The following is a 24,756-nucleotide window of genomic DNA, read 5'->3' on the forward strand; positions in this document are numbered from 1 at the left end:
CTGCATGATTTTTCCTGTTGATTTGAGCAGAATGTGAAGGATTGAAGTATTGTAGATTTAGGATTGATTGTAAAGCGCTATATACTGTAAATGCTGTCCATTTACCATTTACCATTGATTGGGGTAAGGAAGGGTTTTGACTTCTGGAGAAAACCCTGACAGAACTATTAGAAGAAGGTTTGTATATGGAACAAGTATAATATGGAACAAGAAGCAAGAGTAAAACAAGGAATAGGAAGAAAGAGAGTGTGGAGGGAGAACATCAGCAGAGGGATCAGATCACATCTGACTGGTGCTGAGTTAGAGAGGCACAGATCATTAACCAGGTGAGAGGGAGCCATAAGATGATATATATATATAGTCTGCACTGCCTGAACCATATTAAAGTGAACAGTGTTCAAGCACAGCCCTGCTGTAGAGAAATGGGTCTGTACTGGATCACCAAAGCCACTCAGACCTGTGTGTTGGGACACTTTTAGAAACTTTGTTTTATATTTTCAATCCCTCATTATACTCAATGCTGTACTTTTTCATATGTACTTTGAAACTTTGAACATATATGTCAAAGGAAGTTTTCAATGTAAAAGTAGTTGGGAACTATTTTCAAATCTAGCTAACACTGAGAAAATCTCCTCCACCCCAACCAGCTACATTGATACATTGAGCTGGCTACATAGAAAGCCATTTGACACTGAGATTGTGGTAAGGACTGTAACATGTGCATCAAGTGCACCCTGGGACAATTAGCTGGGAATCAATGGTCATATCAACATGAATCTATAAGTATTATACATGTTGTCACAATATTTAGTTTACCCATCATTCCTATTTTAGGTTCAGGGGGACCGAATTATAATGAATTCTCAGTGAATGAATAAAGTACATCCTGTGCCAGCAGGTCTGAGGAGCTTCAATCTGATGACCAAGTGTAACTCCACCACGCTCCGAGAGAAGTCCCTCCAGCAGATCCAGGCCCCCACCACCAACCTCTTCATCCCCATCCTGTACCTGTTTGCACTCTGCGTGGGGCTGCCCGCCAACCTGCTGGCTCTCTGGGTGCTGGTGTTCAGAACCAAGAAGCTTCCCTCCACCACGCTGCTCATCAACCTGACGGCCGGCGACATCATGCTGCTGCTCGTCCTGCCCTTCCGCATCGTCTACCACCTGAAGGGCAACGACTGGGTGTTTGGCGAGCCCTTCTGCCGCATCGTCATGGCCATGTTCTACGGCAACATGTACGGCTGTATCCTGTGCCTGGCGCTGGTGGCGTTGGACCGCTACGTGGCGCTGGTGCACCCCTTCGGCGCCAAGGTTCTCCGGAGCCGCAGGACGTCCCTGTACATGAGCTTGGTGGTGTGGATGGTGGTGATTGCCGCTATGGTCCCTCTCCTTGTGTCCCAGCAGTCCTATGTGCTGGACGAGCTCCAGATCACCACCTGCCACGACGCCCTACCGGTGCAGGAACAGGAGACCTACTTCCTGCCCTACTTCACAACGTTGTTCACTCTGTGCTTCCTGCTGCCCTTCCTGGTCATTGTGTACTGCTACAGCGCTGTTCTTCGCACCCTGGTGGCCGGTGGGAAGAGGTACAGCCATGCGGTGCGCGTGACGGCCTTGGTCCTCGTGGTGTTCCTGGTATGCATGTTGCCGAGCAACATCCTCCTACTGCTCACCTACTCCGACAGCATCCTGGATGGGGAGGACATATACCTGCCCTACATGGTTAGCCTAGCGGTCAGCACCCTAAATAGCTGCATCGACCCCTTCATCTACTACTATGTGTCTGACGACTTCAGGGAAAAGGTGAGGAATTTGCTGCCTTGCTGTGGCGACAGAAACGACAACTCGTCCTCCTCAGGGAACCCTGTGTCGAATTCGTCCTCGTCCAGGATAAAGAGCCAGCTCACCTTGCTGTCCAAATCCAGCCGGCAGGCCACCATTGACGAGGATGCTGCTTGAGGCTGCCATGGCAGAACCTTCTACAGAGCAGAGTTCTGCATTTCTGTAAACCTCATCCATTGGGTTCTATTTGATTATGTCATGCTGAAGTGTACTTGGACAGAGGAAAATATGAGGCGACGTTTGCACTCTGAATGCTTTGGGTTTATAAGTAGATGCCAAGATGTTTTTAGCTGTCGCCATGAAGGAAAACCGCTCTCTGATAGAACCCTCAACATTATAGAATCCATTTCTGTGATGGAACCCTCTCTATCGTACATTCTCTCCAATACATTGTAGAAATCTCTCTCTCTCTCTCTCTCTCTCTCTCTCTCTCTCTCTCTCTCTCTCTCTCTCTCTCTCTCTCTCTCTCTCTCTCTCTCTCTCTCTCTCTCTCTCTCTCTCTCTCTCTCTCTCTCTCTCTCTCTCTCTCTCTCTCTCTCTCTCTCTCTCTCTCTCTCTCTCTCTCTCTCTCTCTCTCTCTCTCTCTCTCTCTCTCTCATGCTGTTTAATGACACATTAAACAGCATGTTTTTAGGAAGTTCAACTCCTTATGTGGCAGTGCTCGCTGACCTACAAGTACACTGTTTGTTTGTTTGTTTGTTTATTAAGGACATGGATGTCAACAGCCAGAAGGAAACAGATGGGCATTGAAATGCAGCCTGTCCTCCAATCTAAACAAAAGAATAGGTCATTTCTAAAGAAAAGAAACAGCAATACGTCACCATGACAACTATAGAAAACATTGCATTAACTAGCATACTAAACATAAACTAATTTCTTCCATTTTGTTTGTTGTATTGCTGTTTCTTCGAACAGGGGCTAAAATGTGAATTTGGGTCGTTTTGGACATATATAAACAAAAAATTCAGTTGTTTACGTTGGAGATTACATTTTAGAAATGACCTTGTGAGATAAACCGAGATTTAACATTTCTATGCTAAAAAGTGTTTCCATATGCATAGGCACAAGGTTAACTTACGGTTCATAACAACCACTGGACAATAATTTCAATCCTTAAAATACACTCGCTTTGTGTTTTTTTGCCCTCACAGAATGTTTAATAAACTATCTTTAATTGAAATCTATAAAAATTGTTCGTGATCAATTAATATTTTTATGTATTCTGTGAAACGTAGCACAGGAAGTGGCTGAGATACATGCTACTTGCAATACTATTTATGTAAACACAACAAACAGAAAGCAAATAATTTAACCATAGAAGACATTTTGGTTTGTCTGAACATGCATGCCTTCTGGCTTTTTCCAGGTGCTAAATACCTAAGTAACTTAAGAGTTATCAGGTATTTTTATCCAGAATGTTTTAATATGAGTTAAAAAAATCCAATAACTTAGGTAACTACTAGCAAAGCATGGTCTTTTTGAGATTTCTCTTTTCGCTCCAAAAGTAAGTGTTCCTCAAAAGAACAAAGAAGGACCCACCGCAGCACTACTTAGTTGTAATGCTTTACCTCATGGACCTCCGTACGTATCAATCCTGACAGAGGGGAAACAAATGCATTAACAGTGCACTGAAATTGAAAACGTCGTAAGGCATTTAACTTGACAACTGTGTATTCAGAAGAGTTCTGACCCCGTATGTTTTAAGGCCAGCCGGCATCTCCTGATAACCACTATCATAGCAGCCCAGCCCGTCAGGAGTAGGAGCAACAACACCCACTCATCCACCAGCAAAAAAGCCATAGCCTACAATTGACAAAACAAGACACTTCCCATTCCAGACACAGAACAGGTAGGTCACCTTTAAATTAATTAAAAATATGAAGAGCCTAAAAGCCAGTTAACCTGCACATTCTCTGAGGTGTCTTTCTCTAAGAGGGTATTGGGAGAGTACGATTGAACGATCCTAACTCTTTTCATTTGGTTGTTATGATTATGAAGGTTGGCAACATTAACAGTTCAGTAAGAATGAATGCATCTTGAAAGATTGCCTCTGGGATCTGATAATATTTACATTAAAGAGGGGGCAATGAATAATTACAACAACGGTCCATGGAGGGTAAAAAGATATGTTTAGCTCTAATGCTGGTGGCTTGGATTGTTTACCCTGACAAGCCATACTATTTTAAACATATCCATAGATCATCAGCTCCATTTACTGCTCTATCTCAGGTTACACTGTTTCTGTTAAATAAGAGTGCCCATTAGTTGAACTTGTCTGATAGATTACACCCCCACTGTGGAATGATGCTTTTTAATGTTGCTAATATTTTACTTAGGGTTAAAGAGAGCTCTGTGCGCATTTGTTCTCAGAAGGTTGTTGACCAAAACAATTGACAAACTACAATATCAATGGATTCACCAGAAGCACGCTTCTCTAGCAATTCATTTTGTAGGGAAATTGAACTTCCCGATGAGCCGGCAAGGTGGGACTGCTAAAGACAGCGGTTAAGAAGGGAGAGAAATACACATGTAAAATAGTCAGGAAAGGGACCCTGTGTAGCTGAATGAAATTTGCTGCCATCTAGTGATCCATAATGAAACTCAATAATCTAGGCTGATCAAAACTTTATTTTACCATATCTTATATGTGAAACGCTGAAGCCATTTCAAATACGACACTTAGTTTCCCCCCATAATGACAAATATTTTCAATCACTAAACAATGGCCAGAACACCATCTCTACATTCCGATTCCGATACATTCTGATTGCAATGACCCTATACTGGTCATTGCAATGGGACGTCACGATTTACAAGTCCCAAACCTATTTGTGAAAATACATTATATGCTTTGATCAAAAAGAAACTTGAGATAAAGCTTTTACTTATTCATATATTGACTTATTTATGAATAAAAGTTACTGCATTTAGTCAGCCAGTCACATTTTGAGGTCAATTTTTTTTGGTTTCAGGTGTTGATTCCCCTTCTGACTGAAACTATTTGATGAATCAATGGATCAACAAGAAAATGAAAACACAGCTCTTAGCCAAGGTGAGTACTACATTGCAAATTGTAGGTGGATATTGGCTGGATTTTTGTAAACAATCGACAATTTTACGTTTACAATAAATATCTTAGTTAAAGGGACACTGTAATATTTTAATATTTTTACCTCAAATCGACGTATTCATTCATAAATAAGTCCTCATTGGTGTAAAATGATCCCTGTCAAAAATCTCACTTATCCTCCTGAGCGAAGAATAATTAATATGTAGTTACATAGGACGGGTAAGCTTCATGGAGGCTTCCATGTTCTTCCGGTCTATGAACTGCCGAGAGGGACAAAAAGCACTACGGGGTACAGGAAATGCAAACGCGTTTTCACTCTGAGCCAGCGTGAATGATGACTGAAATAATTCACTATCTTGCTCGAGGAGTAATTACTCATACATCATTAGTTTACAATAATGATTCAATGCAGTTTGAAATTTGTTTGAAATAACAAACCTCATCATCACTCGAATGACTCGATGAGGTAGCATTGGATGTCATGACACAGCTTCTTGGCACATACTTCCCACCGTAGTTTTTGAACAAGCGAGCACTATTAGTTTGAATGCAATACACAATTGTACCACTAGATGGGAGTAATTTTTACACAGTGTCCCTTTAATAAATACTTCAGCGTCAAAACACAATCTTCCATTCTTTCTTCCAAAGTCGCGGCTGGAGTCGCGCTTTCGCTGTTGGCTGCTTTTGTCGCCACCGTGTGGTGGTTCGACCGCCAGAGACGAACCAGCGAGAGTCCTACCAGACCGCGCATAGAAGGGGACCGATCAGTATTCAAGGTGCCCCAGAGCCCGCCACCCAAGACACCAAAACCCTCCGTTTTTGAGGTATACCTGCATAAAACACACAATTGGTTAAAGTTAAAGAATATTTTATCTGAAAGAAATGATGTGAAGAGAAACAAATTTATGATGATTTAATTGATTTGACAAATATTGAGCCGAGTTCCTTTTGAGTCACTGCAAGGTGGACATTTATATGACTTAACCCTGAGTACCTGTCTTTGATTTTCAGCCAATCTCAGAGCCTGAAGTCCAGGAAGCGGTGGGACAATTTGAAGACACAGAGGAGGCAGAAGAGAACATGGTTTCCTAGTTTAAATGTATTCCTGTTTTATCTGTCCTGTATTTTCTACAAATATTTTTTGAAGTTACAAAAGACATTGTATTGTATTAATTGTGGAACGCTTTTCTATTATTTCTTCCTCTTTACATTTCCCTGTTACAGAATCCTTTCAGAAATAATCTAGCCAAAGAGAAGTAGAAAACTAGAAGTTGTTGAAGCACCATTTAAACAAAATAGGATTTTGCTTTAGATATCAATAGATTTTGACCCAGTTAGGCTATTCATGACATTTAGTTGTCATTATTTAAAAAAAACTTATATTTTTGTAATTATTACAACTTAGTGACACAATAATAAAGGAAGTGTTTGGTTCATCTCAGGGCCGGCCCCAGGGCTTTTAGTGCTGTTTTCTTTGTATTGATGACATTTCCAGTTTCTCTCCATCCCCTGCTGAGCAAGAGTAACATGTATGCCATGTTCTCCAGCGCCATCAGGAGAATGAGCTTTAAGTAAAGGTTTGGAAGTGGGAATTACACCCCAAGTCCCCTCGGTGTCCTGTCTAGGGTACAACATACAGGCCAAGGGCAGGTGAAGATGACCTCGCAAAGGTAGCTCCTCTGGCAGAATTGCCCGGCCCGCCGAATCTCCATCAGGACAAACCCACGGGTAGCCCCGGTCTGTCCTCCAGCAGGGGGACAGGTTAATCAACCGACTAGCGCGCCCGACTCTTCCTGGTCGTGTCTTGGGCCAAGCTAGGGTAGGATTACAAAGTTCTGAAAACCAAACGCCTGGGGTCACGTACCAAACAACAAGGGTAGGAACTTCCCGAGACCCCGTAAAAAGGGGGGGACGAATGATCAAGAGTTCAACCGTTGCCCTGGGTTACTGGCTTTCATGTCTTGCCGTCCCCGATTTAACGGATTTACCGGGAGGCGGGTTGGATGTCCCGTATCCACGTCCCGTAATAGGGATTCAAACAAAGCATTTAAATGAAGATTAATGGATAATTAACAGAGGTGGATGAAGTAAGGGTAGATGGACCAGGAAAAAAATAAATAAATCTTGTTTTAATCTTATTCAACTAACCTATAAACAAACATCATAGTAAGAAAAGAAAAGCATGCTCTATGCTCATTCTAATAGCCCATACTTTGGTTTCCTCTTTTCAACATCCGTAAATACTTATTAAACACATTATCATCATACAGACAAGAACATATTAAACATTTAGTATCAAGCAGACAAGTACATACAAAACATTCTGGTATCAGGCAGGCAAGTACATATGTGGTACCATTCAATAGAGGTACAGTACGGAAGTCCCCAAGTCAGGAAATCCTATAAAGACCCCTGCCATGGGGGTATGGCTGATCAGTTCATTGTCATATCCATTAGAAGGCAAACCTGTAGATGCCCAACATCTGTCTGGTCCTTCAAGTAATGTTTAAAAACAATGTAAAAAGACGGAACTGTTGGGAGGAGCATACAACCCAGAAATTCACACCAACTTTGGGTGCCCCCCATGTTGTTTTTGTTGTGTGGTTGGGACATTTCAAACTGCACATCCAAAACACTATTGCAATATTGAAAAACAATCATTATTTTTCTACTAAATAGAAAACACAAATGCAAAAGCCAAAAGATGAATGATGTATTGATTCCACCTGCCCGCTTAAACATCATTCCGCAGTTTGTGTGGCGCAAGTGAAGGTAAAGTTTCAAAGATTACTTTGATTTGAATTAGATTTAGGCTATTCTATACTGTATAAGTATATAAATATACAAATAGTAAAAAGTAAATAATAATATTGAGGCTTTTCCTTTCAGGTTTTTCGTTAATACCCTGAATTTGCAAAGCGGGTAGTTAGTTTGACACAACTCGGCAACCATAATTTGAGCCCTGAACAACCGCAAAGAGTGGTTATGCTAAAAAGCCTTGTATGGGTATAGCAACATTAAAGATAAAATACTGGTGAAAAAAATTTATGGTTTTGTTATAATCTAGGATACAGAGCAGATAAAAGAATGTCGACTCATAAGGATAATTGCAAGAAAGATATAAATCATATTGATTCCAGTCTAGTTATAGACACTACTTAGACATACCAAACACATATACATTGGCAGTATTACTATAATATTGCCCACAAACACATAAACATCATGTCTGATAACGCTATAAGCGCAAACACTTCTTTGGCCACAATTGTGATTATTCAGTTAAAACAAACATTAAAGTGGCAATCTCAAAGATCTTTCTTTAAGATAAATGTCAGTTAACTATCGCCGAGTGATAGAAACACAATGGGGATTGAGCCTAATGTCAACTGAATTCGGTGAATACAAGGGCTTTCACCCTCGTATTCACCGAATTCTGAATGTTACAGACTGGGTGTCAGGGGCAACTTTCCTCGTCTCATGCAAATTGCAAATAACGCAGTTGGTGATCACCCAGTAGTTACCCTGCCAGAGAGAGTACGGCAGTGCTATTACTTAAACTAACTCACTCCACTTTTTTCAGCCATAGAGAACAAGGAAAAGGTCTTCGAGATGGCCTCTTTAAAGTTTCACAATGATTTACCTTTGCTATTAAGACAGACATATTTACGATACGTATTTGCCTGTTTGATCCAGATAAAAGCAAATGTACAAATATTTTTTTGCCTGACCACTTTTCGGCAGAACCCCAGTACAGATTTTTTAAACAGAGGTCTCCATTGTCGTAGAGATTAGGTTAGGGTTTAGTTGCTGTGGGCACTGTGGTTTGCTACGGGGGCATTTATCCAAAATGTTTTACAATACTGCAGGGCTTCAATGGCAGTATAAACACTGCTGTTTGGACTTTATACCATTCAATATGGACACTAAATATAAACCTGCTGGATTTAAAAAAATGCATCGCTAGTTAGCAACCTTGTATTAAAATATCTTTTGTAGGAAATAAGAAAGGGCTTTTAGCTACTGAAACAGACCAAACAAAGCACCTTGATGGCACACTAGTCTGAAAGATAATCCATCTGCCAAAAATATATATATATATTAAAGAACCAGTTTGGGCTGGCCAATTTGTTCCCCAATATCGTTTGCGGTTATTTAAATTAATTATGTTCCTCTAGTGAAGTGTAGAAAATCAAAAAAATGCAAACATTATATCCTTTACTTCCTGGAGGAAGATCAATATTGGGAAATAAAAGTTTGATATAAAAACATTATCTAAGTTGCCAATGTAGTAAATTTCTCAAGTAAAGTCCAAGTAGGTCGCAATTGTATCCCTTGCCTATATTCCTAGAATATAAATACAAATACTAGCCCTAATATCCTATCCAAAACTGAAGACATATATTTGATTTTGTTTAAACTAAATTGTGTCAACTTGTATATACACTGAGACATTTTTCATCTTTAAAGTAGAAGGACTACTTATCCGGTTATTTTAATTAAATTGATGGTCTCTAGTTTCTTAGCCCAAAACAACTGCCAGACTATGTCCAGAGTCTCCAGACACTTCCAGGAACAAAGCTGGTAATCTCTTTGCAAACATTACCAATGCTCCCCCCCCCCCCCTGTTTGTTGACCCCGCTGGTCAACAAACAGCTAATGCCAAAAACATGCACTAACTTACGATTGGGACAGCCTGGAAATTACACTCTGTTGCAAGAGGGAAGCGATCCAACGTGTTGGGCCAGGGGCAGAAATCAGGAAGTGTGTTCCCCGGCAACCCTATAAAACTCCAGGAATCTACCATCAACTCCATTCGACTCCTTCAGAAGGCGTAGCAACAGATTTAATACACTTTTAAGCTTCAGCTGCACTTCCGAGATCCACAATGAAGACAGCCCTGACTTGCACGTTGTTGTTGGGTAGGTGATAAGACCGATATATCTTTGATGATGGATACAATGACATAGCTTATTGTCAACAGTGATGGAATGAATGTGCTTTAGATTTAGTTGTATAACAAAGCAATGCGTTTGTCACACCTGCGTAGTCGGTCATGGATGAATGGATTAATAATATCATACCTATTTAATCTTTTTGGCAGAGTGGGTAAGATAGTGGGGGCTTTGAAGTAAGTGACTAATGTAATGTGTGCACCTGTGTGTTTGTGTGTATTTGTGCTTCTGTGCACCTGTGTGTCTGTGTGTTTTTGTGTGTGTGTGTGTTTGTGTGTGCACCTGTCTGTTTGTGTGTGTGTGTGTGTGTGTGTGTGTGTGTGTGTGTGTGTGTGTGTGTGTGTGTGTGTGTGTGTGTGTGTGTGTGTGTGTGTGTGTGTGTGTGTGTGTGTCTTCTCAGTTGTGTTGGGTCTTTGTGAAAGTGTTCAATTCGGGCAGCTCTGCAGTGGGAACAGTGCCAACACCAGGAGATCTTCAGATCGCCATGGAGAGGGTCGATTTGGAGCACGACGGTATTTCTATATTTCTACCATCAAATACACACACCCTACACTAGTTTACAGTTCTCAAATACTAAATACACTGCAGACAAGATCTCTCATGTAAAAAATTGAGTGAAATTGCGGAGACTTAAAGGTTGGGTATGGGATTTGCGAAAACGCCAGCAGATTTTGAAAATACACAACTCAAATGGTCCTCCCCCCTCTCCTTCAACGCTGACTCTGACTCCACCCATTCCAAGTACATGGACGCGCAATCATGCACGAGCAAACACAGATGCGCGAGAGCGAGTCATTTGCTAGTTAGCTAGCTCCAGTAGCTACCGCAGGATAACAACAAACAGAAGCTTGCTCTGGGTCATGAGCTTTGAGTACGTGCATGAAGGGGTCACGCGCGGGGAGCGGGGGAGGGGAGTGCAGTACGACCGTTTGATTGACGTACTTACTGTCCAATGCCACTCGGTGGGTCTGGAAATCATTGGCTGGAGTTTTTCGAGCCCTGCCCGTTCCACAGATGATTGACTTGTTTAATTTTCATGTCAGTACTTCTATCTCAGTGGCTGTAAGTGGGTTATGATAAGGATTTCAAGTAATTTTGCAAAAATGGCCAATAAAGAGAATTCCATACCCAACCTATAAATAAATCAAATCCAAATCGTAATACCTTTATTGCCAAGATGATGAGGCAAAAAGGACCTTAATTCAGCTGCAGAAAATAAACTTTGGACAGGAACAAATTAGTCGACAAAACAATCAACACACAACATGTATCAACCCACAAGGGATAATGTACACAATACAACAACAGTGTACACAATAGGTGTTTAGGAGTACACCATAGTTGTTTATAAGAGATTGTGTGTTAACGTTTTGCGAACCAATGAATGAACACATTCCATTTGGAATCTCATCTTCATTCTACACTCTTTCACTGCCACATTGACCTTTTGTTGTCATTTCGTTTACATTCAATACAGAACCAACCTTTCAGGGTATGTGCTTTGTCTTTATAGTATTTGTTTTCATGCGCAGTCAGGGACGTACCCACGAGGGGTTGGATGTCCTCTGCAGTGACGGCTCTAATGTCCTAGCTCCGTTTGACGTCCAGCTGAACGGGAAGCTCAGGGTCTACGCTGACCCCACCAACGCCAAGGCCGCCATCAACAAAGGCATTAACCTCCGGGGAGAAGGTCCGCTTTCCCTTCAACATGTTCCCATGTGGTTCCTCTTGGTCTACCGGTTCCTAAATTATCTGTAAAAGTTGGGCTTAATTGTAAACTAGTTTGGGTGCAGGACCTGTTTTCCAAGAGTGCCCTGACGACCAATGTCATCAGTAAACTCACAAGGATATAGCTGAACACAGTGACTTCTCCCAATAAGATCATACACAATTGTGGATGTAGGCGAAATGAATCGAACGTTACCTGAGAATTGTAATTTTGTACTGAACATGTGTGTGTGTCCCACCTCCAGGATTGTGTTTCAAGCTGTTCTATGTGGACCCGGTCCAGACCACTGGAACGATCCGGAAAGGGCAGAAGATCGGCACCATGTTGCCCATGCAGACAGTCTACCCTGGAATCCAGTCCCACATCCACGTCCAAATGTGCGACAAGTCCGACCCCACACCCCACTTCTAAGTCTGACTCCGCCCCCTATCGCGGTGTCTGACCCTGTGCCTACTTCTAATTGCAAATAAACCTTGGTCCTTTAAAAAGCTAACGTATCTTGCTATGAGAACCAACCTTTGACATTTCACCCATTTTGTTAATCCAACGGCATGCTAAATGTTTTTAACAATAAAAACGGAATGTTTCTAAACATCAACCGCACTGTGTGTGTGTTGTGTTGGTGGGGGTAAGGGGTGGGGGGTTAAGAAGCTAATAATCGATGGATGACAAAATACCTGCTCAGTACCCTCAGAGACACTGGAGGGCAGCAACACACCAACAAATCTCTCTCTCTCTCTCTCTCTCTCTCTCTCTCTCTCTCTCTCTCTCTCTCTCTCTCTCTCTCTCTCTCTCTCTCTCTCTCTCTCTCTCTCTCTCTCTCTCTCTCTCTCTCTCTCTCTCTCTCTCTCTCTCTCTCTCTCTCTCTCTCTCTCTCTCTCTCTCTCTCTCTCTCTCTCTCTCTCTCTCTCTCTCTCTCTCTCTCTCTCTCTCTCTCTCTCTCTCTCTCTCTCTCTCTCAGGCATGAATTGAAACTGTTGCTTGAGTTTAGATGTGCTACTGTATAATCTAGAATAGACAGAAAAAAATGGTCCGGTAGTCTGACATTTGCAGCCACCGCCTTCTGTACTGGTGCTGTGATATCGGACTGGTACTGGTGTTGTGGTATCGGACTGGTACTGGTGTTGTGATATCGGACTGGTACTGGTGCGGTGATATCGGACTGGTACTGGTGTTGTGATATCGGACTGGTACTGGTGTTGTGATATCGACTGGTACTGGTGTGGTGATATCGGACTGGTACTGGTGTTGTGATATCGGACTGGTACTGGTGTGGTGATATCGGACTGGTACTGGTGTTGTGATATCGGACTGGTACTGGTGTTGTGATATCGGACTGGTACTGGTGTTGTGATATCGGACTGGTACTGGTGTTGTGATATCGGACTGGTACTGGTGTTGTGATATCGGACTGGTACTGGTGTGGTGATATCGGACTGGTACTGGTGTTGTGATATCGGACTGGTACTGTGTTGTGATATCGGACTGGTACTGGTGTTGTGATATCGGACTGGTACTGGTGTTGTGATATCGGACTGGTACTGGTGTTGTGATATCGGACTGGTACTGGTGCGGTGATATCGGACTGGTACTGGTGTTGTGATATCGGACTGGTACTGGTGTTGTGATATCGGACTGGTACTGGTGTGGTGATATCGGACTGGTACTGGTGTTGTGATATCGGACTGGTACTGGTAGGAGGTCTCTCAACTGATGAAGGTCAGAACTCTGTGTTTATTGGCAGCAAACAACAAAACAACATTGACTGCTCAGAACTGCGGCATGGCTTTTATTCCACCATTTTCAAATCTCTGGATGGAATAATCAGTGAGTTGACTGCTGTGGCAACCCGGCCCGGGACAATTAAGGAAATGCAGAGCACCTGAGAATAGGTGGAGAAGCAGGCCATAAATAGCCCGCTTCTCCCCTCATTCGGGGCTCTCCCAGCCATGTGGCTCCTTACGGAGAGACCGGTCCTCGTGGGTGGCGGGATTCCACCCACGAAGGAGGGGACCGTTGATTCCTCCCAGGTTTTTCGTTCTTTTGTGTTTTCAGAGACTTTGTGTTATGTTTAGGATCAAACATGCTTTTTTGTTTTTTTCCCCTCAAAGTTGTGTCCTGTTTGGGAGGAGGTGGTTCGCTCACCGTGCCGGATTGCCACACTGCATACATGCACACCTCTCTTCTAGCATTCTTACACACAAGCAAATGTGCTGACTACTACAGTTGAAGGGGTATCACAGTGAGGAACTGTCCTGGAATCTGAAGAAAGTAAGCAATAGGGTCACTATTCAAGAGTCATTGGTGAACCGGTGATTCCAGTAAGTAAGCCTCTTCATGAAAACAGCATAAAAAGAAAGGAAGAATTAAAGACAGACAAAAAAAGGTAAAAGCAGAAAGAAGGAAGAAAGATAAGTGAGTGCGTAAACCAAACCCGTGTTGACAATGGGAAGTGGACGATCACACCTTGGGCTCCAGCGATTTCCACCTGTCTTTCTCCTGGCCTGGATATCCCCCGTGACAATCAGCATCAGTCGTGGTGATTGGAGGAAGTCACTCCACTACGTGTTCTCTTGGCACAACTAATGACTGGTCCATGTGAAAAAGACTAACGTTTTGTGAAAATATGTTGATTGGCACACACACACAATTATGTTATCTGAGGGATGATGTTCAAATTCTGAGCAAATGCCACTCGTTTGAATTGTTCAACCAGTCCTGTATAATAGCATTCAGTATTTCCTTCAAAAATATGGAGTTCCTTGGATGATTTGACTGCCTGATGGAGGGGAAATGACAATGTAAAACTAACATTACATCATTCTTTAAAGAGGCTTCAGAGGTTTAGAAAAAATATATTTAAATACCCCTCGGGCTTCACCACACACACACACACACACACGCTGCCAAATACATTCCTTAGCTCTCGTCTTCAGAATACATAAATATGGAGAAAATAACCTTGGACCAAAGGCAATTAACACATTTCTCCTCTGCTAATTAATTCCTTCGAGGGCTCTTTGTCCAGAAGCCTATTTTATTCATTTCCAACCGACTAATGGAATCAAACGTGATCCAGGATTTGCTCTTGTTGAATCCCAAAGCAGTTTAGAGGGGGGTTGGGTAGGGGCTGGTAGGACTTTCCAAAGAGTGCCTCCAGCTAATATGAATCCCAATCAGTTTTAAAACCTTGCAGTCACATCTCTCCGGCCACATCCACTTCATGATTTCCACACACAGATTTGATATTTGAGCTAGAGCTAGCAATAACAAAATGGAGCATCCTCCTATCCAACGATTCATGGTCTGACGGTGGGAAACATAGGATTTTGTCGGTCGTAATGTCATGGTCTGTCTGTTTCCTTGTCTTGTTTTGGTGTGTTTCCTGTCTTACTTTGGTATCTCTGTCTCGTTTCTCCCCATGTCCGGTCAAGTTTCCCTCCTTTGTGATCACTGCTCCCTCCCCTAATGTGTTTCAGCTGTTACTCGTTGCGTGCCCTCACCTGCCTGTGTTCGATATTTAAGCCCTTGTCTTTCCTTTGTTCCTTGTCGGATCATTGTAGTTCGTGGTAAGTTGTGTCCTGTGTGTTCCCTGTGTTCCCTGCGTCACCTGTGTTCTCGGTGTTCCTTGCCTTTTGCGTTAATAAATTATCCTTTACCTGAACTGTCTGCTATTGGTTCCTACCTGCCTGCCTGCCCCCCGCTAACCGTGACACGTAATGCAGCTACAGCCCCCTTTTACTGAAGTCGCTAGATGGCTACGTTCTCATGATGTCAGTGCAGACCTGTGATGTGCAGTTGAGGTTAGTTAAGTTTCCCACTGAAATCTGCATATTGCTGGACTGCAGCAGACCGCCCTTTATGAATAGAAGGAAAACGAACCTAGTTATTCACCGTAAACTTAAGGCTTTTCTTCAAAGATGAAACAAAAGTAATGCTAACTTTGTCAAATGTATGCCAGCAAGTTGAGGCTGCAGCCTTGCGCATTGCTACATTGTGTGTGAAGTGGAAAACAAAAATTGCTTCATTATAAAAAAAACGTTTTATAAATGTAAAAATAAACCGATCTCCAAATTTGTGTGTCAAAATAACTTTGTTCATCCGTAAAATAGTCGCTGCTGATTTAATTCTGTTTGTACACTTAACACTTGTGCGTCAGTGAGACCAGAATGGAAGGAAGGGAAAGCAAGGTGATGATTTGTATTCGCTAACAGTCATCCTGTTAGCCCTCAGAGAGCACATGAGCCACTCCTCCGTGGTTTGACACAGCACTCAAGCGCTGCTCCACCTGTTACCTCCACCCTCTTCCTCCTCTTCCTCCTCTTCAGCATGTGTGCACGTATGTACACACACACACATTGGTAGGTGACAGACGGCTGCTTGCAGAGAGTGATTCTCATCTCTCTCTACACCGAATAACAACCACCGCTACTTCTTTGTAGAGAAGGTAAGCTGTTGGAAATCACAACTACACTCATTTAGCTCACTCAGGTTTTACAGAGGGTCTTAATAAGAAGTGAAGAAGGGATGGTTTTGTGAGGAGGAATGTATTTAAAAGTTTTATATATTTTCTGCATATATTTTAAAAACATCTTTAGATCTTCTTTCCAAGCCAATTTTCCATTGAACATTGTTGGGACTTTGTTTTATTTAATTTGTTGACGCAAATTTTCTTGGATGTGATGGTTATTTATTTTGGTCAGTGTGATAAATCAGTCTGGTTTTTAGATCAATTCATATTGGCTGTTCAATAGGTCTAGACAGGAGGCGGTGCTTGCATCACAAAGTACATACTTTATTAAAGTTTCCTGTTTGAAGAGCTGAATGGAGATGATGTATTTCTTATGGTTCGGCCAGGGCCTTAGCCAGGGTTTGAAGAAAATATTGTGGTCTACAATTGACAAGTTTAAACTGAGAGAATTTCGCAACCGCAGATTTTGTTATACAGTTGTATTTACATTCCAATTTAAAAATGTTGCTACATTTTTTTTATTGAAGACAGGACCACCTCGACCTCATGTATGTAATGTAAGGCAAAAGTCTGACATTCAAAATTGACCCAACCAACTGTAATTAGTCGCTCTCCTGTTAAAGAGCAGAGTATTTTTTCACATGTATTTTTTCAGAATAACATTACATTATCAAAAGATAGACACGTGCAAACAACTTTTGTTCGTCAGGTGTGTGTGTCTGGTGTACAACGTATGTGTCTGTTGAATTTGAGTGTATGTTTGTGTATGGGTGTCTCAATTCTGTTTGTGTGTGCGCTCGCACGCTGGAGGTGTATCACTGGAGCCCTTTCATATAGGACACTTGTGATGTAGAAGTGAGTGCTGGCTTGTGATTGGCTGATGTCCAGGACAAGGCTTCAAGGTGCAGAGAGAGAGAGAGAGAGAGAGAGAGAGAGAGAGGAGAGAGAGAGAGAGAGAGAGAGAGAGAGAGAGAGAGAGAGAGAGAGAGAGAGAGAGAGAGAGAGAGAGAGAGAGAGAGAGAGAGAGAGAGAGAGAGAAAAAAGCAAACAAGCAGACGGCTTTAATATTAAACCATATTGAGCGTTCTGTTCTGCTATTCATCACGTTGGCCTTCCTCTGGCAAGCTCACTGTGGAATTCGACTCTTGCCATTTTTAAGTTCCAGCGTGTGGTAGACGGCTAATATTCTGCTTGCTGGTGCTTGGGGGGAGGGGGGTACCTGTGTGAGAGAAAGAGAGCAGGAGGGAGAGAGAGAGAACCTGAGCTCACCTCCGACCTCTTGGCATTCTGCTGCGTGTTTAGCTGCTCAGAAGCTATTATGAGAGAGAAGCTTCCAGTAAGATGCAGTCATTGATCTCATCGCACAGGTTAATTAGAACAAAGCAGCAGCCTTTCAATTGAGGAGAGCCTTTTTGAATATTGAAAGGTGTCAACTCACTCTCGCCCTCCCCTCTATCTATTTATCTTTTTATCCAACCTTCTTCCCCTTGCTATCTATCCCTCTCTCTCTCTCGTTACCTATCCATCCCTCTTTTCCTCTCTCTCTCTCTCTCTCTCTCTCTCTCTCTCTCCATTCTGCCCTTTGGTGCAGAAATGAGAGGTAAAAGTATATTTGGCCCAGCGCAGCTAAATGCCACCTATCAATCTCCCGGTCAGACACGGTTACTGTCATTGTGCAGGTTTTTTAATCATCCTACCTCCAAAACAAGTTGGTGAAATGTTAGCGAGAGGAAAAGTCAATAATGGATAAAGCAGTGAGAGATCCTGTTGGTGACTGTTTGTTTCAGGATTGTTTTTTATTTTACAACCTTTACTGTAAAAATGAGGTTGCGTCGTAGAAGACAGACTGGTGGCTTTTGATTAGCTGCTAGCTGGTTTTACAGACGGTTTTCTTATTGGAATAAAAAGTTAAAGCAGAATGGCAGTTAAGGACTTTAGAGGTGGTTAAAGACGCCATCAAATGTAATATTTATGTGCAGAGGAGTATATTCTGGGTCCTCCCAGGACTGGGTCAGCTGAAACAGAGAAACAATTAGATGACGTTGACGTGTATTTGTCGATGCATGCGTTTCAGCCTGTTTATTTTATGGTGGTAGGGTAAAGGGATGATGTTAAAGGACCCCTGCCACAATCTATCCCGATAGACATAGATCTATATGCTTAACCTTGAACAAATATATCTAACTACACAATCTAGAGTCAGTTAATCTCAAATAGATCTTTTATATCTCAAACAGATCAACAGGATCCCAACAAAAAGATCTACCTGTACAATCAACAGAAGTGGATCTGTCTTAACAATCCACACAAATATTCATGCATCACCTCCCATTACTGAGAGTGTACATACTCAGACCTCCCCTCACATCTTCTCTTATTCATCCGATATCTTACTAGTATTCTCCCCCTACAAGTGCACCTTCCTCCACACTGGATTTCAGGAATAAAATGTAATCTATGCAATTCTTGAATACGTTATGAAATATTCCTTTTGTAAGGCAAAGAATTAATCACTGCTGACCTTGCTCTTTAGTTTTGGGATATCGCCCTATTTTCTGCACATTACAAAGCTCTTTTAAGGTCTAATCTTCTGCTTAACGTAAGGCTCACCTGAGAAGGGGAGATAGAGTGTTATTCTTTTCGGTTTTCAGCTTTTGTTTAAGTTGGGCTGAACACAAAGGATGACAATCCATGTAGACGTAGCCTGGGGACTGACTGATCATGGCTCGGAGAAAGAATAATTATATGTATACATACTGTATAAGTACGTTGAAGGTTTTCGGATAAAATATGTCAATTCAGATTCAGAGTACTTATTTTTTTACTTTTATTTTTTATGTTCTTTTGTTATATATATGTTTATATCTAAATATAATAACAAATATGGAGAAGAATAAATCCATCAATAAATATATATATATATATATATATATATATATATATATATATATATATATATATATATATATATATATATATATATATATATATATACTGTGGCAGACTGCAGGGAGGGTTGAGGTCAGTGGTGCGGCCAATGATCCCCAGACGACGGAAGTCTGGGGATCATTAAGCGGGGGTGTTTGGGCTTAAAAGGGCAAAGATACTACGGACAGGGGCAGTTTCCCAAAGTGAAGAAATCATGCTCAACGGCTGCCCATTTAAGGACGCTACGTCGTAGAATGCTGACAAGCACTGTTTCAATTTTTAGAACGCTAGAAAATTCCGGCCCTTTTCGCGTCCTATATTTTGGAGAATTCCGAGATTTTCCAAGGATGCATCGATGGGTCCTCAACGAGCCAAAATGCTCACAATCCTTTGCGTTCACACGCTGCGCAGGGTATTTACAAATTGCTTCTGGAAAACAATACACATTGTTTTACACAAGTGAAGTTTTTGAACGTTTTCAGAAATATTTTGTGCCGTATTCCTTTTTATAGATTAATCATGTCAATGCAAAAAATTAACCGGTGCGATTAACCTGAAACACTTCTGCAACGTTTTGCAGGGATTGATTAGTTTTAATAGCCTATGTAAGTAGCATGGATTGATTTGTTTTAATATGTAAGTAGCTGGTGTTTAAACAAACTATTGTCGCCAATAACAATTTCAACAATTAAAATATTAGAATATTGACCACTGGAGCAGTATTAAAAAGCAGAAGCGGAAGCGCTTCCACACTAGCAAGTCGTTCCAAACTCTGAACGCTACAAATGCTAGGCAGCACTCTAGCCAGCACTCTAGCCTCATCTCCATAGGACGCGACTAGCAAGGAAGTGTTCTAGCAAGGTTGCAGCCTTCATTTTGGGAAACTGTGCGATTTTGGAGGGCTAGCAAACTACAGACAGGATCTGTGTGATCGTCTGGAGTTGCTGTACAGCCGACGAGAGAGATACGTGGAAAGTATTGAACTGATTATGGATACGGATGTATACCTTAGCAGAGGTGGATGACTCTTTTCCCACCCTGGTGGGAAAAGAGTCTGTGTTCTGCTCTGCGTTCTGTTGTTTTATCGTTCAACTTGGTGGAGTGGAAACCCCACACCCACTGGCCCGCTACAATGTATATATATATATATATATATATATATATATATACACAGATATAATGATGAACATGGATATTTAAAACCAAGCAATCTGAATATAAGAATTAAAAAAAAGTCTGCACTGTCTTTTGCTCCAAAACACTTCAGAGATAGCCTCGACAGCTCATTCCTAATGCCCTGCAGGGACAGCCCTCCAGCAGCTCTCCACACACCGCCAGCCCCTCCACCACTACCAACACCCCCACAAGCACCACCCCTCCACCGTCAGGACTCCCACCACTCCGCCATCATTCAGCCCCACCAAAACCACGGCCAGACCCCCAGGGGTTGATACCAGGAATTCAACCTGGCACAACCTTCTGGCCAGGCCGCTTCGCCCCCGCTCTGTCTCTCTCCCCCCCCGCCATGCCCAACCTCATCGCCCACTCAGCCCTCTCCTAACTGCTCTCACTTCCAGACAGCAGATGTAGAGCTGGTTAAAAATAATAAATAATCCTGCCATGACGCCTTCGCAAGCTTTGTAAGACAACGGCGACCTCTCAACACTCTCATCACCTGTGAAGGATTCACTATTGTGACTGCGAGCACAATTAGCCGGGCCGCGACACTGTTGAACACAAGCCAGAGTTTACTTTTTTTTTTGCTTGAGACATTGAGACTGAGAGGGCAACGAAAAACTTTGTCAAGTGAACTTTGTGAAGTGAATGTCTTGTTCTCTGCATACTGGCAGGGGACTTTTTTGTTCCCGCAATATTAGCTTAGCATAGTAGAGCCTTTTGGTGGCCTTGGATTATTGCTGAGTCTATTGGGATGCAAGGTGTCCCAACTACCCCAGGCCACGTTCCAACACACCATTCACAAAGTAGAACCACTGTGTTGAAGCCTACTTCGGAAAGTAAATTATAAAAAACACACACACATACTCTTCGAGATCTTCTACTTGGCAGCCAGGTTCACCGTCTTCATGCATCATTGTCTCCAAATTCAAGGATGCACCGGGGTTCATCCCCAGCACCCTGCGTCCTTGTTCCTGCGGAGCCCCTAACTCCCAGCTGTGTGGCGGCCACCTAGGAGGCGTGCAGCGTCATATATGCTAGACACTAAAGTTTACTAAATATATCAAAGGATTTAGGGTTAGGGTTAGCACCTAACCCTAACCCTAGGAGGCGTGCAGCGTCATATATGCTAGACACTAAAGCTGACTAAATATATCAAAAGATTTCCTTTTCTCTTAACTGCATGAGTTGGACATGCTGTGACTGTGACTGCAACGCTAATTATTATTTCATGAAGCGTAACAGCGGCAATACAGGGCAGCGAACTAGAAAATTACATTAAAAAAATCCTTTTTGCCTTCATCAGTCTCTTTTGACCTTTTGTGTCGTAAATATTATGCTCGCCGACATCTTCGTTGAACAAAGCAAGCTGCAGGTGTATGTAGACCGCTATAACTGAAGCAGAAATACAACAAGGCGATTGAAATATATAATGTCTTCCTTGTTACTTCTTCACAATAACAGCAAGGGAAAAGCTGTATGAGAGACCTGACAATCCATGAAACTTTGGAGGTCTTTGGAGCTTTTGGCTATTTTTTTTTATTATTTTTTTATTTTTAATACCAAAATAACTACTGCTATATCTGCTCTTGTTCAAGCACTAGCTAGCACAGGTATCATGCTTACCCTGCAGGTTGTTCATTTACATTATTCCTTTTTATTTGAGTGAAGTAGTTGAAGCATTCAATTTATGTTAATGCTAACTTCTTTCAAATAGGTTACAACTGATCAATTGACATTTTTGTTTAGAAAAATGTATTTAGGTTCAATGCTGATTCCCATCCAAACACCTCCTGTCGCTCTGCTAGCATCACTCACGATTACTCCATTAGCGTAGCCTAGCGTCGTATATACATCTCTTCCAGATGTTGCACATCTTATCCCTCCCCAGGAGACCTTATCCTAAATCGTGTCGCGCTTGATTGACATTAACAAACAAGCCAGTGATTGCCGCCCGTGGTTTGTGACATCAGAGGTGTGATCAGTGGCATCCCGGCGGTGGAGAATGTGTGTGGTGTGAGTGTGTGTGTCTGTGTGTGTGTGTGTGTGTGTGTGTGGGGGGGGGGTTAATGTGTGATTTACTCTCAATTTGCCTAGCGAGAACACGTAAGAGAAGGCAAGGAGTTCAGCTACAAATTAGTTAAAAAATGATTCTGTTGAAAAAAACTCAGGATCTTGACTATGTTGCCATTGGCGGCTCAATGGCAATCATCCTTTATACATCAGGGCTAAACGCACCCCGGGGAGCCATGCCCCCAAGTTCTTCAGCAGACTCCATTTTAAAGAGTTAAAATCAATTTCTTCTCTCTCCCGGGTCAAATTAAGAAAGTTCCAGCGTGGTGAAGTGCTGACTCCGTGACAGGATGTCCGCGCCCATGACAGGCGGTTCTTATGGCTGGTGTCTGGATGTTACATTTAGCTCTGAGCTAACATTGGCATTGTCTTCGTCGATATTTCAGAAAAGAAATCATGAGTAAATGTGGACTGACTGTCCCTCACATACACTTACACCACACACTGTCAATCATTCTTTCCTCCCTAGCTCGGTTGTTTAATAATCAATCTAATTTCATTCAAGCAATGATTTCATGTATTCATGTTCATTCATCCATTCAATTATTCCGAAGTCATTAATGGGTTAAAATCTTTGCTCTCTGTTCATGTATTGTGGATTTTGACAAGGTAACACTTTACAACAAGGATGCATTAATTAACCATTCATTTAGAATAGTTAATGCAGTAATTAAGCATTAACTCACAATTATCTAACTAACGGTCTAGTAATAATTTACGTATTGATAACTTTTGAATGAACTAATAAAACTAATGGTGTTAATGTCAACTAAGGTTAAGCATTACCTTAGTAACCTTAGTTAACATGTGTTTCAGGCTAAGGGGCGTGTGTTCATGTTAAATAAGGTACATTTATACATCATTGGAACATTCACCGAACCATTAACTGTCAGCCCTATGTTATTGCTGGATGAACTAATGTTCATTAATGCTTAATTAATGAACTCTTATTGTAAAGTATTGCCTACAGAGCAGCGCACCTGCATTAAATATTTCTGTGAATTGTGACAATTTCTCAGAATCAAAGGTGAAAGTAGAAACGGGTGGCCAAAAGCTGTCATATTGTTAGAAATGTGTGCTTTTTGGCACGAAAAAATTGCAATGACGTATCCCAGATCACGAATGAATAGATTAAATGACGTGACAGTCTCACGTATTTCCGTGAGACTGGGTTGATATATGCATACATATATACATAAATATGTATATATATGTGTATATATATATATGTATATATATATATATGTATACATATATCGTGATGTACAAAATGCTTGGTCTGAGCATTTACAAAGGAATGGATGGGTGTAAGTATATATATGTATCATATAGAGGAGGTATATATCTATCTATATATAGATAGATATATACACACACCAATCAAAACATGCATGCTCAGACCAAGCATTTTGTACAATCCCGCTGCATTGAGGATATCCATCTTATTATAGTATTATTTTTTACCATTATTATAAAACATACGGTCATATCAACAGTAATTTAAAGTATATAGTTACCCACAAGCTAAAAAACACGACGTCAAATTTACTGTGGAGAAGATTGTCTTTTATCAAACATCTTTCTCTCTAACTGTAATTTATATTATCATAAACGTTGGACTCATGCCAATCTGTTCCGTCAACTGGCAGAAATGTGTCTCCATAAATGAATGACTCATGCTGTGGAAATGCTGTTGAATTACCATAGTGGATGCGAGCATGTATATAATATATTCAATATGAGGTTTATGAGTGTGTGTGTTTGTGCCAATTTCGTGTGAATAATCTGCGGCTTGTGGCTTCACATAGTCTTTCTCTCTCGCCCTTGCTCACTCTCTGTCTATCTGTGTCTCTCTCCAACATTCTCAATCGCAGGCACAGACACACATGGTCTGTCTCCCACTCTCTCTCTCTCTCTCTCTCTCTCTCTCTCTCTCTCTCTCTCTCTCTCTCTCTCTCTCTCTCCCACTCTCCCTCTCTCTCTCTCTCTCTCTCTCTCTCTCTCTCTCTCTCTCTTTTCTATCTCAGTGACTCTCTGCCACATGCTTGATCAAACACTCTCCCTCACATCCAAATGCAGCTAGGCCTCTGATGTGAGTCATATCTACCAGCTCTGTGATCAATGGAAGGCCCTGATTCCTTCTGGCACCCTGTCCCTCCATGTGGTTATTGAACCAACACGTGAGGACTCCCTTGTTCGTTTCCAAGGTGAATTTGTGAGTGTTTTCTTAGGAGTCTCTTTGTAATGCAGTCCCACCATGATAGATTGCATTAATTAGGCTAACAAGCTTTCCCTGGGAGTTGTGATACCGGAAGCTTGCGGAAAGAATTGTTTGCCTGAGCCTCATTGAGCAGCTTAATGGAAGTCCTTATGCGTTAAATAAAACATTTAAATAAAAATGTAAAATACGTGTGGCTCGCTGGTCTAACAGTTGACACAGACTTCTCAAGGGGCTGTATGTGCTTGTGTCTGGGTTTTTATTTTATGACTGCTACTAAGGCAGTTAGGT

The 24,756-nt window shown here is 41.8% G+C and overlaps 2 protein-coding genes and 1 long non-coding RNA gene across 3 annotated transcripts; all 3 read left to right on the forward strand.

Moving 5' to 3' along the window:
• Window positions 1-620: 620 nt before the first annotated feature.
• On the forward strand, window positions 621-3,032 carry si:ch211-132p1.2 (proteinase-activated receptor 4). Its single transcript, XM_060063812.1, has one exon. The coding sequence runs from the start codon at window positions 871-873 to the stop codon at window positions 1,957-1,959; it is 1,089 nt and encodes a 362-aa protein (XP_059919795.1). The 5' UTR covers window positions 621-870; the 3' UTR covers window positions 1,960-3,032.
• Window positions 3,033-3,547: 515 nt separating this feature from the next.
• On the forward strand, window positions 3,548-6,166 carry LOC132466566 (uncharacterized). The gene is made up of 4 exons (XR_009527889.1): window positions 3,548-3,691; window positions 4,815-4,894; window positions 5,564-5,739; window positions 5,927-6,166. It is a non-coding gene; the product is annotated as an uncharacterized LOC132466566 (long non-coding RNA).
• A 3,459-nt stretch (window positions 6,167-9,625) lies between these two features.
• On the forward strand, window positions 9,626-12,197 carry lect2.1 (leukocyte cell derived chemotaxin 2, tandem duplicate 1). The gene is made up of 4 exons (XM_060063813.1): window positions 9,626-9,837; window positions 10,271-10,382; window positions 11,403-11,560; window positions 11,844-12,197. The coding sequence occupies exons 1-4, from the start codon at window positions 9,804-9,806 to the stop codon at window positions 12,008-12,010; spliced, it is 471 nt and encodes a 156-aa protein (XP_059919796.1). The 5' UTR covers window positions 9,626-9,803; the 3' UTR covers window positions 12,011-12,197.
• Window positions 12,198-24,756: the final 12,559 nt, after the last annotated feature.

The sequence above is a fragment of the Gadus macrocephalus genome, chromosome 10 (assembly GCF_031168955.1).
Source record: "Gadus macrocephalus chromosome 10, ASM3116895v1".
Lineage (NCBI taxonomy): Eukaryota > Metazoa > Chordata > Actinopteri > Gadiformes > Gadidae > Gadus > Gadus macrocephalus.

Excerpts from the sequence above, each read along its gene's own strand:
- lect2.1 (XM_060063813.1), top strand. The coding sequence starts at position 9,804 with ATGAAGACAGCCCTGACTTGCACGTTGTTGTTGG. Across the intron at positions 9,838-10,270 it reads GACTTGCACGTTGTTGTTGG|TTGTGTTGGGTCTTTGTGAA; the intron begins GTAGGTGATAAG and ends GTGTCTTCTCAG. Across the intron at positions 10,383-11,402 it reads GGTCGATTTGGAGCACGACG|TCAGGGACGTACCCACGAGG; the intron begins GTATTTCTATAT and ends TTTCATGCGCAG.
- si:ch211-132p1.2 (XM_060063812.1), top strand. The coding sequence starts at position 871 with ATGAATAAAGTACATCCTGTGCCAGCAGGTCTGAGGAGCTTCAATCTG.